The 14,052-nt window shown below is 42.1% G+C and overlaps 1 protein-coding gene across 1 annotated transcript in view; it reads right to left on the reverse strand.

Moving 5' to 3' along the window:
- Positions 1–13,586, reverse strand: part of asic2 (acid-sensing (proton-gated) ion channel 2) — a 230,702-nt gene extending 217,116 nt beyond the window's left edge. Inside the window, exon 1 of the mRNA XM_037544501.1 lies at positions 10,671–13,586. Within this exon, the coding sequence (XP_037400398.1) occupies positions 10,671–11,423 (753 nt within the window). The 5' untranslated portion in view covers positions 11,424–13,586. The remainder of the gene's footprint in view (positions 1–10,670) is intronic.
- Between the last annotated feature and the right edge of the window lie 466 nt (positions 13,587–14,052).

Here is a 14,052-nt window from a genome sequence, read left to right on the forward strand (position 1 = left end):
TATCCGTTTTACGATACAGAGACAGCAGATAGCGATTACATTGAAAAACGCTGGAATATTGAGTTGATTCAGGGTTGATTAAAGACTCATTATCATGATTCTGACAGCCTTTGATTCAGAGCCAGAGATTCTCAGGCAGTTGAAGCAACAGGTTCAGGGGCTGGCCAATGCCTTCACCAAGAGGAAGCTGCAGTAAAAAGCTTTTCCATTTTAATTTATTTATGTACTTTGCAAAACAATGTTGTGTGATATAAATGCGTCAGCAAATTGCGGCCATCATGGTGCATTTATTTATTTACATTTACATTTATGGCATTTTGCTGACACTCTTATCCAGAGTGACTTACAATTTGATCATTTTACACAGGTAGGCCAAGGTGGTGTTTTGGAGTCTTGCCCAAGGACCCTTATTGGTATAGTGTAGGGGGCTTGCCCTGGTCGGGGATTGAACCCCAGTCTACAGCGTAGAAGGCAAAGGTGTTAACCACTACACTAACCAACCACCAGTTGGTATTTATCTATTTTCACATAGCCCTGTAAAGACTTATAATGTAAAAGAATTGTTTAATTTAATTTAATGATGCAGATAGAAAAGTCCTGCACTATAGCAATTCAACGCCAAAATGAGTTCAAATTAATTCTTAACAAAGAAAGACACGGAACCATCAAGGCTAATCCCTGATCGGCTACTCAAAATTGTGGTGGGGCGGCAAAAATAACTTAAAAGGTCAGAACATGCACTTAGTGCTCACAGATAAACAAAGGTGGTTGCAAAACTAAGCAAATGATGGAAATGCATAATGAAAGTGTAGACAGCTATACCTAAATCACTTTTATTGGTCTAGCACATCAAAGTCCCTCATGATGGGCTTCACCAGTATGAATTGCTTTCATAACTTGTTTGCCCCAAGGCGTACTTTTTTTCATAAGTAATGCAGATGTTCACAGCAGGCAGGTGCCATTTCACACATATGAAATGTCATAAGTGTTCTTCTTCAAAAGAAAAATCTCAAAAAGAACCTGCCTACAAAGAACAGGAGTTATCAGACGTAATTAGCATTCTATCATTTGTATGCTAATTGTTGGCTATTCACTTCATTCATTCTCATAAAGGATAATTACACACAAATAGGCAAACAGATAAACTCCAACAAACACACATTAGCTCTTTTGTTCGCTGCTACACACAAAACACAAAGCTTCAAACACCCAAGTGTGCACACAACTCCACCCAGACATGCAGACAGACAGAGAGAGAAATGGAGCATCATAAAGCAGAGCAGGTCTCTAATGGATTTATTGATTTGCAAGAATAGGAGCTGCTTCTGCCTTTTGACCATGATAGCTTCTGCACCAGGAGAGATGAGCAAGGCGCTTAGACAGTGCTAAAGAGCACATGAAACACTGAGCCAGGCAGGGTGCCAGAACCACACCATGAGTTGGGCATCCAGAAACCATACAAAGCCCGTGTGGGAGCACAACATATCTACACAGTCCAAAAAAATTAATTATGTTTTATGTTTTATGACTTTAAGGGGAAAGTTTGTGGAATGGACTTGATTCTATGGAATCCCAGGTGGTTCGACGGTGTTGCTAAGCCATTGCTTTAGTATCCCAGCTCCTTGATAAGCTGTTGTAGGCAATTGCTCTGTTGCTGGGCTATTGCTATGGTATCCCAAGTGGTTGCTAGTGTGAGTATATATGGGTGCTAATAAGTATATGAATTTGTATGTAAAGTCTATGATGGTCAGTGTGAAGTCTTTTGTGATAACATTTGTGGCTGGTGTATTTGTACTCTCTCAAGATTTCACCAGTCACTTCTTATGGGTAAAAATGTTTGAATGAATGCTGTATGAAACCCATCAGTTCTGCTCAGCTCAACGATCCTGAAATTTTTTGTTCCATAGCTCAAAAACTGCAACCCATTATACTAACACAATAAAGCACAGAATAAGAAAGAATAAGATGCTTTGTCAAAATATACGGTAAAATGTGTGGTAGGGCATTATTCAGTACATTTACACAAAATCACTAAAAGTCTCCCCATTTAAGGAAATGTCATATCTTCCCACAACATACAGCATGTCCCTAAAATTTAGCCATCAAAAAGGAAACACTTCAATGTTAATGCATTATTTCATACTAAGTATGCGTGGCTAACAGCAACACGTGCAAAATTCACTTTGTTTGTATTTTTGCTGTCTGACACTATAAAACTGTGGGCTAAAAGATGTGGGTGTAGTAGAGCAAAATGTTCGAGTGGTGGGGCATTGCTATTAAATGACCCCTAACACTGAGCCTGCACTTCAGCACAAAATACACAGCCACATACCCAGAAACGGGCAATATGATATGTTATCATTTTCATAACAAAATACAACACAATACACTAATGAGCTAATCAGGAGTGTCGCCAACACTGAAAGAGCTTCAATTTTAATAATAAAATAGTAAAAGATTTAGGCCAAATACAGAGTAACAGACCAATTCTAACTTGTAACTGACATCAGTTTACAGTAACTGCATAAACTGCATAGCAGCAAGTAACTGCAAACCAGCACAGTATGTTGCCATGTTGCGTCACGTTGCGGCTATAGAAGGTCAGAAGGGGGAGCCAGCATAAGCTCCGTTCAAGTTTATTTTCACACTCTACTTATATAAACTGAATGAAACAGAATGTTTAGCACCAAATACCATGATTTGCATCTGTTTACATCTGCATAAACTGGCTGTTTCCGGGCTGAAAGATGAAAATGGCTAGGCTAGTCATGTTAATTGAGGTAACTTTCCATCAGCATTTGTCTACACACCTAAAAGACTGACTGCCTTTCTCTGTGTAAATTTCAAGCCATGTGTTAACTACTATGGCTTTCTGTGGTCTTATTACAGCGCTAATTTAATGCAGTAATAGCCAATTATTGCATGGTGTGACACGCTGAGAAATTGATCAGGAGTCATGGAATGTCGGCATCGGTGTGCTTACCTTCATTAGCAATGATGGCTTCTGATTTTTGAACGCTGTGCAACACAACATGGCGCATCTGTTGTTTGACCTTTACAGAATTATGTGTTAAGTTTGCGTCTTTTCCTTTTTTTTCTTGTTGCATTTCTTATTTTGAGAAATTCCCTTTGCGGGTATGTTCTGTCCCTCCCTGAACTGTTGTGTTTTCCCTAGTATACACTTTCCAGATGGTAAACAGCATACATTAACAGCTAATGTAGCTTTGTTTTGTGACTGTATTGTGGTATCATGTGTAAATTTGGCCTCCCTGGGTGTGAGTGTATGTGTGCGTGTGCGTGCCTGGGGATATGCACTGTGATGTGTCAGTGTGTTAATGAAATTAGCTGCGACGTTCAGGGCCCAGATAGACAAATCCAGCCCCCGCGTTTCTAATAGAAGCTGATAGGTTGTCAAGGCCAAGGCAACCGCACTGCACAGGGGGGATGAGGGGAAGCAGGGAATATTGAGATACAATACATACACAGATGTGATCATATATTATATATAGCATATATAGTGTATGTGGGCAGACATCCAAAACACAAATGCATAAATGCATACAAATCCAGCATATATCTGAGTCCTGCTGTTGAGCTGTTTTGAAGCTTTGGTTGTCATGCCAGTCTCTAAGCTAATGACTGCTGCCTCGGGCATTGTGATTGAAGCTTAGCTTTACAGCAGAACTGTTTGCCATAGAATTTATAATCACAAGCATATGCAGTACAGTGCATGAGTCAGAGACCACCCTCCATTAACTAAATTTCCAGCCATTAAGTATTTTTAAGTATTTTATTTATATTAAGTTATTCATTTTTCAGGAGATATCTCTGAGAAGATATAAGATAATCCATTTCCAAGGAGAAATCAAAAGAAAATAGGATGGGCGTGGGGGGAATCAGACGTTTCTAACCGTGCAAGGGTAGACCACCAAAACTGTCCCCATCAGCATATATTAAAGTTTTCATCAAAATCAAGCTGCTTCAGATCTGAAAACAACCACTGGTGTTTCTGTTCATCCTTCCACTGTGAGAGGACAACTCAGTGCTATGAGTCTGGAAGGATGTGCAGCTGTAAGGAAGCTTTTACTGAGAAAAGGAAATAGAAAAAAAGTGTCATTCCTGTTAAATATGTTTTTCTGACCCTGAAAATCAATAAACTGTACTTAATGGACAGGTTGACTGAAAAACAAATCAAGTTGAGTGTTGGAACACTGTGCATTAGGTTATTGGGCAAATTATCTTTTCCACTTCAGGAACTCAAAGCTAATAACTTTTCAAATAACAGCTACACTTTTATCTGTCTGGTTTTGTTAAAAGCATTTTCCCTCATGAGGAGCAAACCGAGTGTGCCCACAACACCGAAAAGTTTGTGTTTTCTAACATCATGAGTACATTTGGTCTCCGCAAAGAGCTATATACGGCTTGAAGACAGCCAACAAAAGGGCTGTGTAAGAGAATAAGTGATGGACTAAAGTGAAGCAGACTGTAACTTCTATCAATCCTTCACTCTCTCAAAACAGCAGTGAGTGCTTCTTCACAGCAGAGAACCACCAGCGGGAGAAATGCAGCTGCCATGAAAGTTTGACGCAAAGTAGGTTTTATGTCATTCTACTCTAACTTCACACTTCACCTGCTGATGACCTAACACTCCAGACTCTTCTAAAGTCCAGTAAAGCTGCAGGATATCACAGCAAAGACTCCTGGCATCTGAGACTTTGCTTTCTGTAAACACTGCAGGTTTGCACAACTCTTGAGAAAAAGCCACCAGAGAAAATCCACACTGCATTCAGAACCTTGAATTGAAGGATTTAAGTTTCTTCTGAGAGAAATGTTCAGTTACAGGCTACTTCAATCATATCTGACCAAATGACAATACACAAATTAATCTCTATGTCCTGTATTTCAATTCATTTTCATTGCTGGAACTGTGCACAATACATGCAACATTACAGGTGCACATTACTACTAACTAAACTCTTTTTGAAATAAGTAAGTACAGGTAGCTGGCAAGAAGGTTAATACATAAAGTAATTCAGAGCCCCACTTTTAGAGAAACTTGGAGTCAGAATTGTTCAGTGATGGTGATCGTAACCAAATGTTTGGTAAGTTAAATTTCTAAAAGTTATTACATAAAATACACTGCCTGATGTTTAATCCTCTTTGTACAGGCATGATATTTGTCTGCAAGACATATTAATGCAGGACATCATATGATCCAATATGTTCAAAGGTTTAGTTATGTTAATGTCTGGAATACTAGTGTCTTGTTATGGTTTGCATGAAATAAATCAATAAATGAATAACCCTCTTTTGTAAACTGGTGGTAAACATGCTTCTACAATCACCAGTTGTAGTTACCATGGTAACTCAATTATCTGTAACGGGACATGGGCCTAATTCTAAATATACCAGCTTCTTTCCAGTCTTCTTGTCTTACTACTACTAGACAGTACAGACATACACAAACAAACACAAACACTTGAAGACATCAAAAAACTGTATATAAGAAGCGCTAAAGTGAAGTAGACAGCAACCCCTAACCGTCTTATGCTATATGTTCACTGCATTTCCTGAGGAGAACATTGACAAATCCATCACAGCTCCAACATCAGATCAGACTGCACCTTGTTTCGTTCCACTCCCGATACCCCCTGATGGAAAGCTCCCAGCTCCAGGATCATTACAGCACCAGACCAAACTAATCAAGCGCTGCATTAAAGCAAATGAAACTCATCCATTCCCATCCACAGACATACGTGGCAGGCAAACACTGTCACCATGGAGACGAAAATGTATGTGTGAACACCTCAGTCACCTCAAAAGTTCAGTGACGACGTCTCAGTGAATACAAAACAATTCAGAGAATCTGTAAACAGGTCTCCCTGCTTTAACTTTGCAGTGCATTTTACTGTGTTAGATTACGACTTTAACAATACGCTAAAATACACCCGTTTCACAAATAATTCAATTTCTTATAAATAACAAACACAATAACAGTTATTTCATCAATATAGTAGATTCACAGTAAGTACATGATGCTAAGTAACATACAGGAAAGTAATTACCTGAACAGCACAAAGGCCTTAAATACTTTGTAATCTCTGTCATATGTGTGTATACCAGCAATGTTTACAAGTCACTTCATGAGAGTCAAGTCTTGAGTCGCTGGGTTGGGAGTGCAAGTGGAGTCTGTTAGCTACAGACACTGCATAGTACAAAATAAACCCTTCCACAATCCTGTCAAGCTTTCATTATAGAATAACTTTCTATAGAGTCAATAGAGACCAGTCTGTGTCAAGACCAAGACCTGAATACATCAAGTCTGAGTCAAGAGTAGGACCAGATTAAGATTTTTTTTTTCCAGAATAGGAATGGATACACCCAAATAAAATGGGAATGGTTGGTGATATTAACTTCCTGTTTGTGGCACATTAGTATATGGGAGGGGGAAAACTTTTCAAGATGGGTGGTGACCATGGCGGACATTCTGAAGTCGGCCTTTTTGGATCCAACTTTAGGTTTTTCAACAGGAAGAGGGTTGTGTCACACATCAAACTTATTGAGAATGTCACAAGAAAAACAATGGTGTGCTTGGTTTTAACGTAACTTTATTCTTTCATGAGTTATTTACAAGTTTCTGACCACTTATAAAATGTGTTCAAAGTGTTGCACATTGTGTTGGATTGTCAATGCCACCCTCTTCTCCCACTCTTCACACACTGATAGCAACACCGCAGAAGAAATGCTAGCACAGGCTTCCAGTATCCGTAGTTTCAGGTGCGGCACATCTCGTATCTTCACAGCATAGACAATTGCCTTCAAATGACCCCAAGATAAAAGTCTAAGGGGGTCAGATCAGGAGACCTTGGGGGCCATTCAACTGGCCCACGACGACCAATCCACTTTCCAGGAAACTGTTCATCTAGGAATGCTCAGACCTGACACCCATAATGTGGTGGTGCACCATCTTGCTGGAAAATCTAAGAGAACGAGCCAGCTTCCAAAGTGGAAGAGCTACAAATGAGAAATAATCAAAAAATAATATAATTTTAATATAGTTTATGCTGATAACACTGACTCAAAGCGCTAACTGGGAATCTGTTTGAGTCATATTCAAGAACTGGCTGACTATCATCAATTACCAACAGTAATTATCCTCAGTTATCTGCATAAATAATCAGCAATTATCACTAGCAAGTACGACTGCTCCTCCAGTGGGCTTTTTCTCTCCACCCAGCGAAAGTGAGTTAATGAATACGAGGGGGTGAGCGAAGCTAAGCCGATGAGGAGGAAGTTGATAAAAATTGGCAGCAAGGTGAAGAAGAATGGCCTCCACTACACTGAGCGTGTGTTTACCTTCTTATGAAAGGCGTCTAGGCTAAGCTAGAGTGGATTTACCTTTAATAAATAAGAGAGAGAGAGGGCTAGTACACAAACAAACATATATACACAAACACACGCATGTGGATGCACCCTTACATACCACATACACACAAATACACACAAAATGTTTGTTTTAGTTATTAATTACAAGTTGTTAACAGTTTTAACGTTAATAAAACAATCAAAAGGCAGGAAACAAATGTAACAGAAAATTGCATAGAAATCAACAACATCAAAACCAATATTAAAACAAGTTCCTTTCTTTTCAGAACACTCGTTTTCAGTTTTTTAAACACCAGACCATTCATTATGAAATTTACACACAATGTAAATAGGCAACAGCCATTTTCAAATTATGTCAAAAACTGAAAAACGTCAAAAATAGATACAAGGTTTTTTCCGACAACAACAGTAAAAACACAACAGCTACTTCATTAGGTACACCTTGCTAGTAAAAGGTTGGACCCCCTTTTGCCTTCAGAACTGCCTTAGTTCTTCATGGCATACTTTCAACAAGGTGTTGGAAACATTCCTCAGAGATTTTTGTTGGTTATTTGAGTTACTGTTGCCTTTCTATCATCTCAAACCAGTCTGCCCATACTCCTCTGACCTCTCACATCAACAAGGCATTTTCATCCACACAACTGCCGCTCACTGGATATTTTCTCTTTTTCTGACCGTTCTCTGTAAACCCTAGAGATGGTTTTGTGTGAAAATCCCAGTAGATCAGCAGTTTCTGAAATACTCAGACCAGCCCATCTGGCACCACCAACCACGCCACGTTCAAAGTCACTTAAATCACCTTTCTTCCCCATTCTGATGCTCGGTTTGCACTTCAGCAAGTTGTCTTGACCACCTCTACAACTCTACGGAGTTGCGGCCATGTGACTGGCTGATTAGCTATTTGTGTTAACAAGCAACTGAGCAGTTGTACCTAATAAAGTGGCCGGTGAGTGTATATGTATGAGGTTTTCATATGCCACTGACCATATGCCATTGGTCTTTTTTCTAGCTTGACCCTAAACATAACCATAGCTTAAACCTCTTTCAGCAAATAAAAAAATGAGCTTTTGTAGAAAAAAATACTTCAAAACAAACATTACCCAAATTTAACAAAACCATTCTTCCTACTAGCCTACATCAACAAAAAACTCCAGCTACACTCAGCAGGAGTTATTATGGAGGCAACATTCGTGGTGATGGAGTATCAATAGACTGCAGAGCCATCAACGAAAACCAAAGAGAAAATGCCCCTGTGACATAAGGCCTAATTAAGACTGAGTGTGAGGGCGTGTGGTGGAGAAGACACACACTTGCAGGGGAGTTTCCCCACAGAGCGGCTTCATGGCTGCACAGCCTCAGAGAGAACATCTGCCTCTGTTCCGCTTCTCACATCACAGCACATGAGAAATCACAGAGAGAGAGAGAGAGAAAGAGTGAGAGACACAGAGAGACAAAGGAAGGGGATGTGGACAAGCCGAAGTCTCATTGTACTTTTTACTGTTAGCCTTTTTAGTCCAAATACCTGCTCCAAGTACACAATTCTGGCACATGTAGCAGATTATAACATAAACCAATTCAAGCTCCGGCACCTGTCTGCATTCATGCTGCTATATGTAGCATATGCCTGATGCCATTTGCCAACTTAACCAAACATATGCAAATCTCTAAATCCCCCTATAAAGCTCTTTTTCCCCACCCCGAGACTTATCATATCGTAGCAAATTACCATTTCTGAGTCACAGAAAAAAAAGCATAGCGTCACAGTGTATTTCAGTGCCTCACTTAATCCCTATTCCATTTACTAAATCCAGATTTCAATATCTCTTCCCATTTCCGTCGCCGAATTGTTTTCTGTTCATTTACACTTTCATTAAAAGATCTAAAAAATCAGCCGTCTAATCAAAAATCTCTAATCTTGTTTTCCTTTCCAGTGCAGATTTGCTATTTATCTTTTGCCACAAATTGTACTCCTATACTCAACCATGATCAATAGCCAAAGAGATGAAAGAGGGGAAGCATCTTTAAGTCTGAACCTGACCCGTACCTGCAAATTTAGAGCCCAACTTGATCAGGCCCGAATGGTTCTGCTAAAATTGAGAATTGAACTCAAACCAAACTTGCTAAAAGCTAAACTTGGCTTCTCATTCATCTGCGTCTTATTCAAAGTTTCTGCTCCACCTTAAATAATTTGTTACTAAGGAAATTAGTTGCTGGGGTAAATTTATTTTACCAATCTCCTCTGTTAAAAAAACTGTTAAAAAGTTCCTCTACTCACTACCGCTTCTATTTTCAGGAATGCTTACACACTTTGGGCAAGCTGTGCAAGAAAGATGAAATCTTTCCACCAGTCCAACACTTCCTTCTCATCATCCATTGTATGATCACAACTGATTATGGCTAACCTCCTTTCCCAGTTTTCCTTAAAGTCCAGAGCTATTCTAAATGCAATTGAGTAAGAGACTGCAGAATTGAAAAGACATCTGAGTGAACAAAATTTACTAATGTACTATGCAATAATAAATAAATAAATAGATAAAAATTAAATTAAAAATTAGGAGCGTTCATCAAGAGTCATGTTAAAACAAACAGATTATGTGGCCAGTACAGCACTGACATGCAGCTCGAAGAAAAGAAAACATACTCTGGTATGGGCCAAATGTGTTCCCACCAGCAGCAAACTGAACCAGGGACCGCTTGGAAGAGGATAAGGACCTGCACTTTACGCCAGACCACAATTCAGTTCTTTGGTGCAGACCTGACTAAGGGTGGAGTGCTCACACCTGTCAAAATGGACCCAACTAAAGAACATTTTGAAAGATCTGCACCAATAAAAGGTAGATAAGACAGACTGGACTGAATCAATACAATGGAAGAGTTGTCTAAATGCACTTAGGGTGCTTTTTTCGACTTCACAGAGAACCAGAACCTTTGGCACCAGAATACAATACAATTGGTGAGGTATAAGCTTGCACTACCTGTTAGCTACATTACCCTTGTAGCTCCCGTGCAAAACTAAAGATACAAAGTTTGGGCACATTTGTCATAAGGAGAAAATTGTGTAAGGCAAAATATTCCTTTAACAAATAAATAAAAATAAATAGAAGAAAATAAAGGACATATTTATTGCAAAAGTTAAGTCTACAGAAAACAGCAAATCATACATCTCTGCATTACTTTGCTGGTGAACAAATGATTACCTCCACAAGACCTTAAAACCAAGGAGAAGAGATAGAGAGATGTATAGACAGCGACTTTGCTAGAGAAAATGATAGAGACACACTCACTGTGGAGAAGTTGTGAGCACCACATGGTTCTCCTCTGTACTTGCAGCCCAGCAGCATGTCCTCCAATTGGTGACCCAGACGGTCCATGAACTCCAGGCTGGTTCCTTCAAAGTGCCTCGGTGGCAGAAAGAGGCGGAAGTCTGAGAGTTTTCTGAACCAAGCTCTTCTGTCCTCATGCAGCAGGTCCAGCACCAGTGGCCGGGCCGTGCGGTTGGCCAGCAGGAGGCCCAACCAGTGACCGGCGAAGTAGAGGTCGCTTTTGGTGAGACGGTACAGGCGCACTGGGTTGTTGTTGCAGATGGTGACAGCAGGGAAGGCCAGTTCTCGCGCCCATTCTGTGTGTACTCGTGTATGTGTGGGGAAGGCGAGCCAGTGCAGCAGCCGATTTGATGACCAGGACAACAGCAGGCCCATCGACGTGCAGAGGGCCAGCGTCCAGAAAGCCCGGCGACCCACAGAACTGGCCGGAGTGCAGGCCTGACGCAGGCCGTGCAAACGAGTCCGAGCCAGAAGGGCTAATGTCGGGAGCTGCTGGGACGGGGTGGCAGAAGCCCGTGGTGTCCCGGGACGGGCCTGGTGACGGCGGCGGGACGCCAGATGGGGTGGGGAAGAGGAGGTAGAGGGCGCAGGGGCAGGTTCGGGGTCGGAGGGGCAGGGGCCTTCCTGAGCCATGAGGGCCCACAGGGCCGCTAGAGCAGCAGAGGGCACAACTGCTTCATCTCCCAACCAGGCCTCCGCGGCCGGGGCACTCATGGGGCTCCAGCAGGGCAATACGCAGGGGGCTAAGCACCAAGGTGACAAAAATGGTAGTGGGACAACTGGCCCCTGGCACTAGTTTTGACACTATCCTTTTCAGCATATACCCTTATGATGTGTCATCTTGTTCCACCATTCACGCAGGAAATTACATAAATCTACATACAGAGAGCCAAAAATCAAGGCTTTTTTTATTAACCTACTTACTAACCGGTCACATTAAAGAACTACTACAAGTCTATATGCAGGTATACCTCACCCTTCCTTAATTAGTACTACATATATCTTTATATATACCTTCAACCTTAGTCAGCACTATTTTTCTGTCATGCTGATAAATCCGTTATCCATCTTCTCCATGCAAGGCGTCCGCTGTTGGTTATGTATGATCTCTTCATTAAACAACAACAACAAAAACTTTGATCCTAAGGCTGTGATGAACCTGCCAGTAATTAAACTGTAGCTGATAAGCCATTCAAGCTCACTTCAATCTGCCACAACGTCAATCCCTTACAAGGGCACCTAATGTCTAATACTACTGATAACAGCACACTTCCCATTCAGCACAGGTTCAACTCCATACGGACTGAGAAATAAAACACATCAAGCATGCAGTCTTCAAGCAGGGAACATTCAGCTCATGTGGAGGGCCAGTTCATGCCCACTGGCTACAGTTCATAAACACCCTGGCAAGACCTCTACGCTGCATCTCTCTCTCTCTCTTTTTCGCTCCATCTGGTCAGCATGCCCTGAGTGAACTGGGCTGAGAATAGAAAACTGAAGACAGTTGCAGGCTCTTTCTGATCAAACCTCCAGCCACCACAACAACAAACTACCACTAACACAAAGAAATGAAGAAACGAACGAGAGATATTAAAGAGCAAAGAGCACTTGAGAGTGAATAGAAGGTTTTGTTTAGCAGCAGCAGAAAGGAACAGGTGAAACAAGGACGCAGATAAACAGAGAGGTGAAAGAGAGAGGGATGACGAGGACGAGCGCAGACTGGCTCAGCGCCAGCTGACAATGTCTGTCCGGCTCGTGTGCGGCGGTGATCAGCTGATCCGCATCGTTCTCTTTCTCTCTCTGTCCGGCTTGCCCGTGAAGTTCTTGCTCCAGCAGCGCTTCGTCGCAGCTCACCGGCCAAATCCTGCACTGGCCGCTACCGTGACAACGGATGCACCATGTACAGCCACAAATCTGTTATCTTCATTCAGAGTCTACCTCCAGCTCGCTCTCGCTGCATGTGTGGTCGCTCCTTCACTTCCAGTCCGACCACCAATCTGCCTCTCTCTCCATCAACACTCTCCTTTTCCTTTCTCTCTCTCTTTCTCTCCCCCCTCGACCTCAATGCTCTTCTCTCTCCATCTCTCTCTCTCTCTCCCCCCAACACACTTCCTTTTTCTGTCACAACCTCAATGCTCTCTCTATCCCTTTCTTTCCAACTTCACTCTCTGCACTCTCCCTCTCTCTTTCCCTCTACCCCACCATTCCTTGTTCTTCCTTCCCTTTCACTCTTTCTATTCTTTCTCTCTTCCTCCTCGGTTTCCCTCTGTGTGTGTGTGTAAGAGCAGCTGCCTGGTGTGAAGGCTACACTTCACGCTAGCTTGCTCACTCACTCAGTCACTCACACACACACACACACACACACACACACACACACACACACACACACAGCTCTTGCCTGCAGGAGAGCGGATCGCCGCTGATGTGAAATCTGTTGTGACACGCTCTGATTTCAGCCCCTCTCTCTCTTTTCCTCTCTTTTATTTCCCTCGTTTCAGTGGTGTTCTCCAGCCGCTGCTCGTGGTCTTGCACTTCGTCCTCTGATAAACACCAGCCACTGGAGCACTAAGATTCATCAACTTGCCTTTAAGCCCCACCTCCTCATCCTGTCAATCAAACACGCCCCTCTCTCTGCCTTCCGCTCCTCCTCTCTCTCGCCCACTGTGATCGTCCACCCCGCGCTCGTTCCTCACCACCGGGAGCAGCATTAGTGCGCGGCAGCAGCTCGCTGCTCCTGTGCTGCCGACACGCCACGCCGTGCTCACTCTCTCTCTCCCTCTCCACTGGTCACTCCATCCCGTGCACTCATCCGCTTGTTCTGTCGCTTCTGCTCTCCTGCGTGTCTGCACACACTGTCTGCTCCCCCTCAGTGTGCTCTCTCTCCATCTTTCACTTTTTCTTTCCATCTTTTCTCCCACTTTCTTTCTCTTTGCATTTCTCAGTCTCTCTCTCTTTTGCTTTTTCACTTCTCTTTTCACTGTCCCATGCTTTCTCCTTCTGTTTCTCTCTCTTCTCTCTCTCATTCTTTCTCTTTATCTCAATCCGTTTTTCTCCCTCCTTCCCCCTCTCTCTCTTTGTTTTTCTTTTTTTCTTTCTCTATCTTCTGCTCTTTTTTCCCCTCGAGCTCTCTCTTTTTGTCTCCCCTCCTTTTTCTCTTTCTCCCTCCTTCTCTTTCCTGACCTTCCTGTCTTTCCTATTCCTTCTATCTCACTTCCTCTCCTGCATTTCTCTTTCTTTCTCATTCTTTTTTTTCACTCTGCTCTGTTACTCTCTCCTCTTTCTCTCTCTTCCGCTCTTTTTTTTCCTCCTTTGGGTTTCCTTTCTGTTTCGCTTCAATCCTTTC

This window comes from Pygocentrus nattereri, chromosome 14 (genome assembly GCF_015220715.1).
Source record: "Pygocentrus nattereri isolate fPygNat1 chromosome 14, fPygNat1.pri, whole genome shotgun sequence".
NCBI lineage: Eukaryota > Metazoa > Chordata > Actinopteri > Characiformes > Serrasalmidae > Pygocentrus > Pygocentrus nattereri.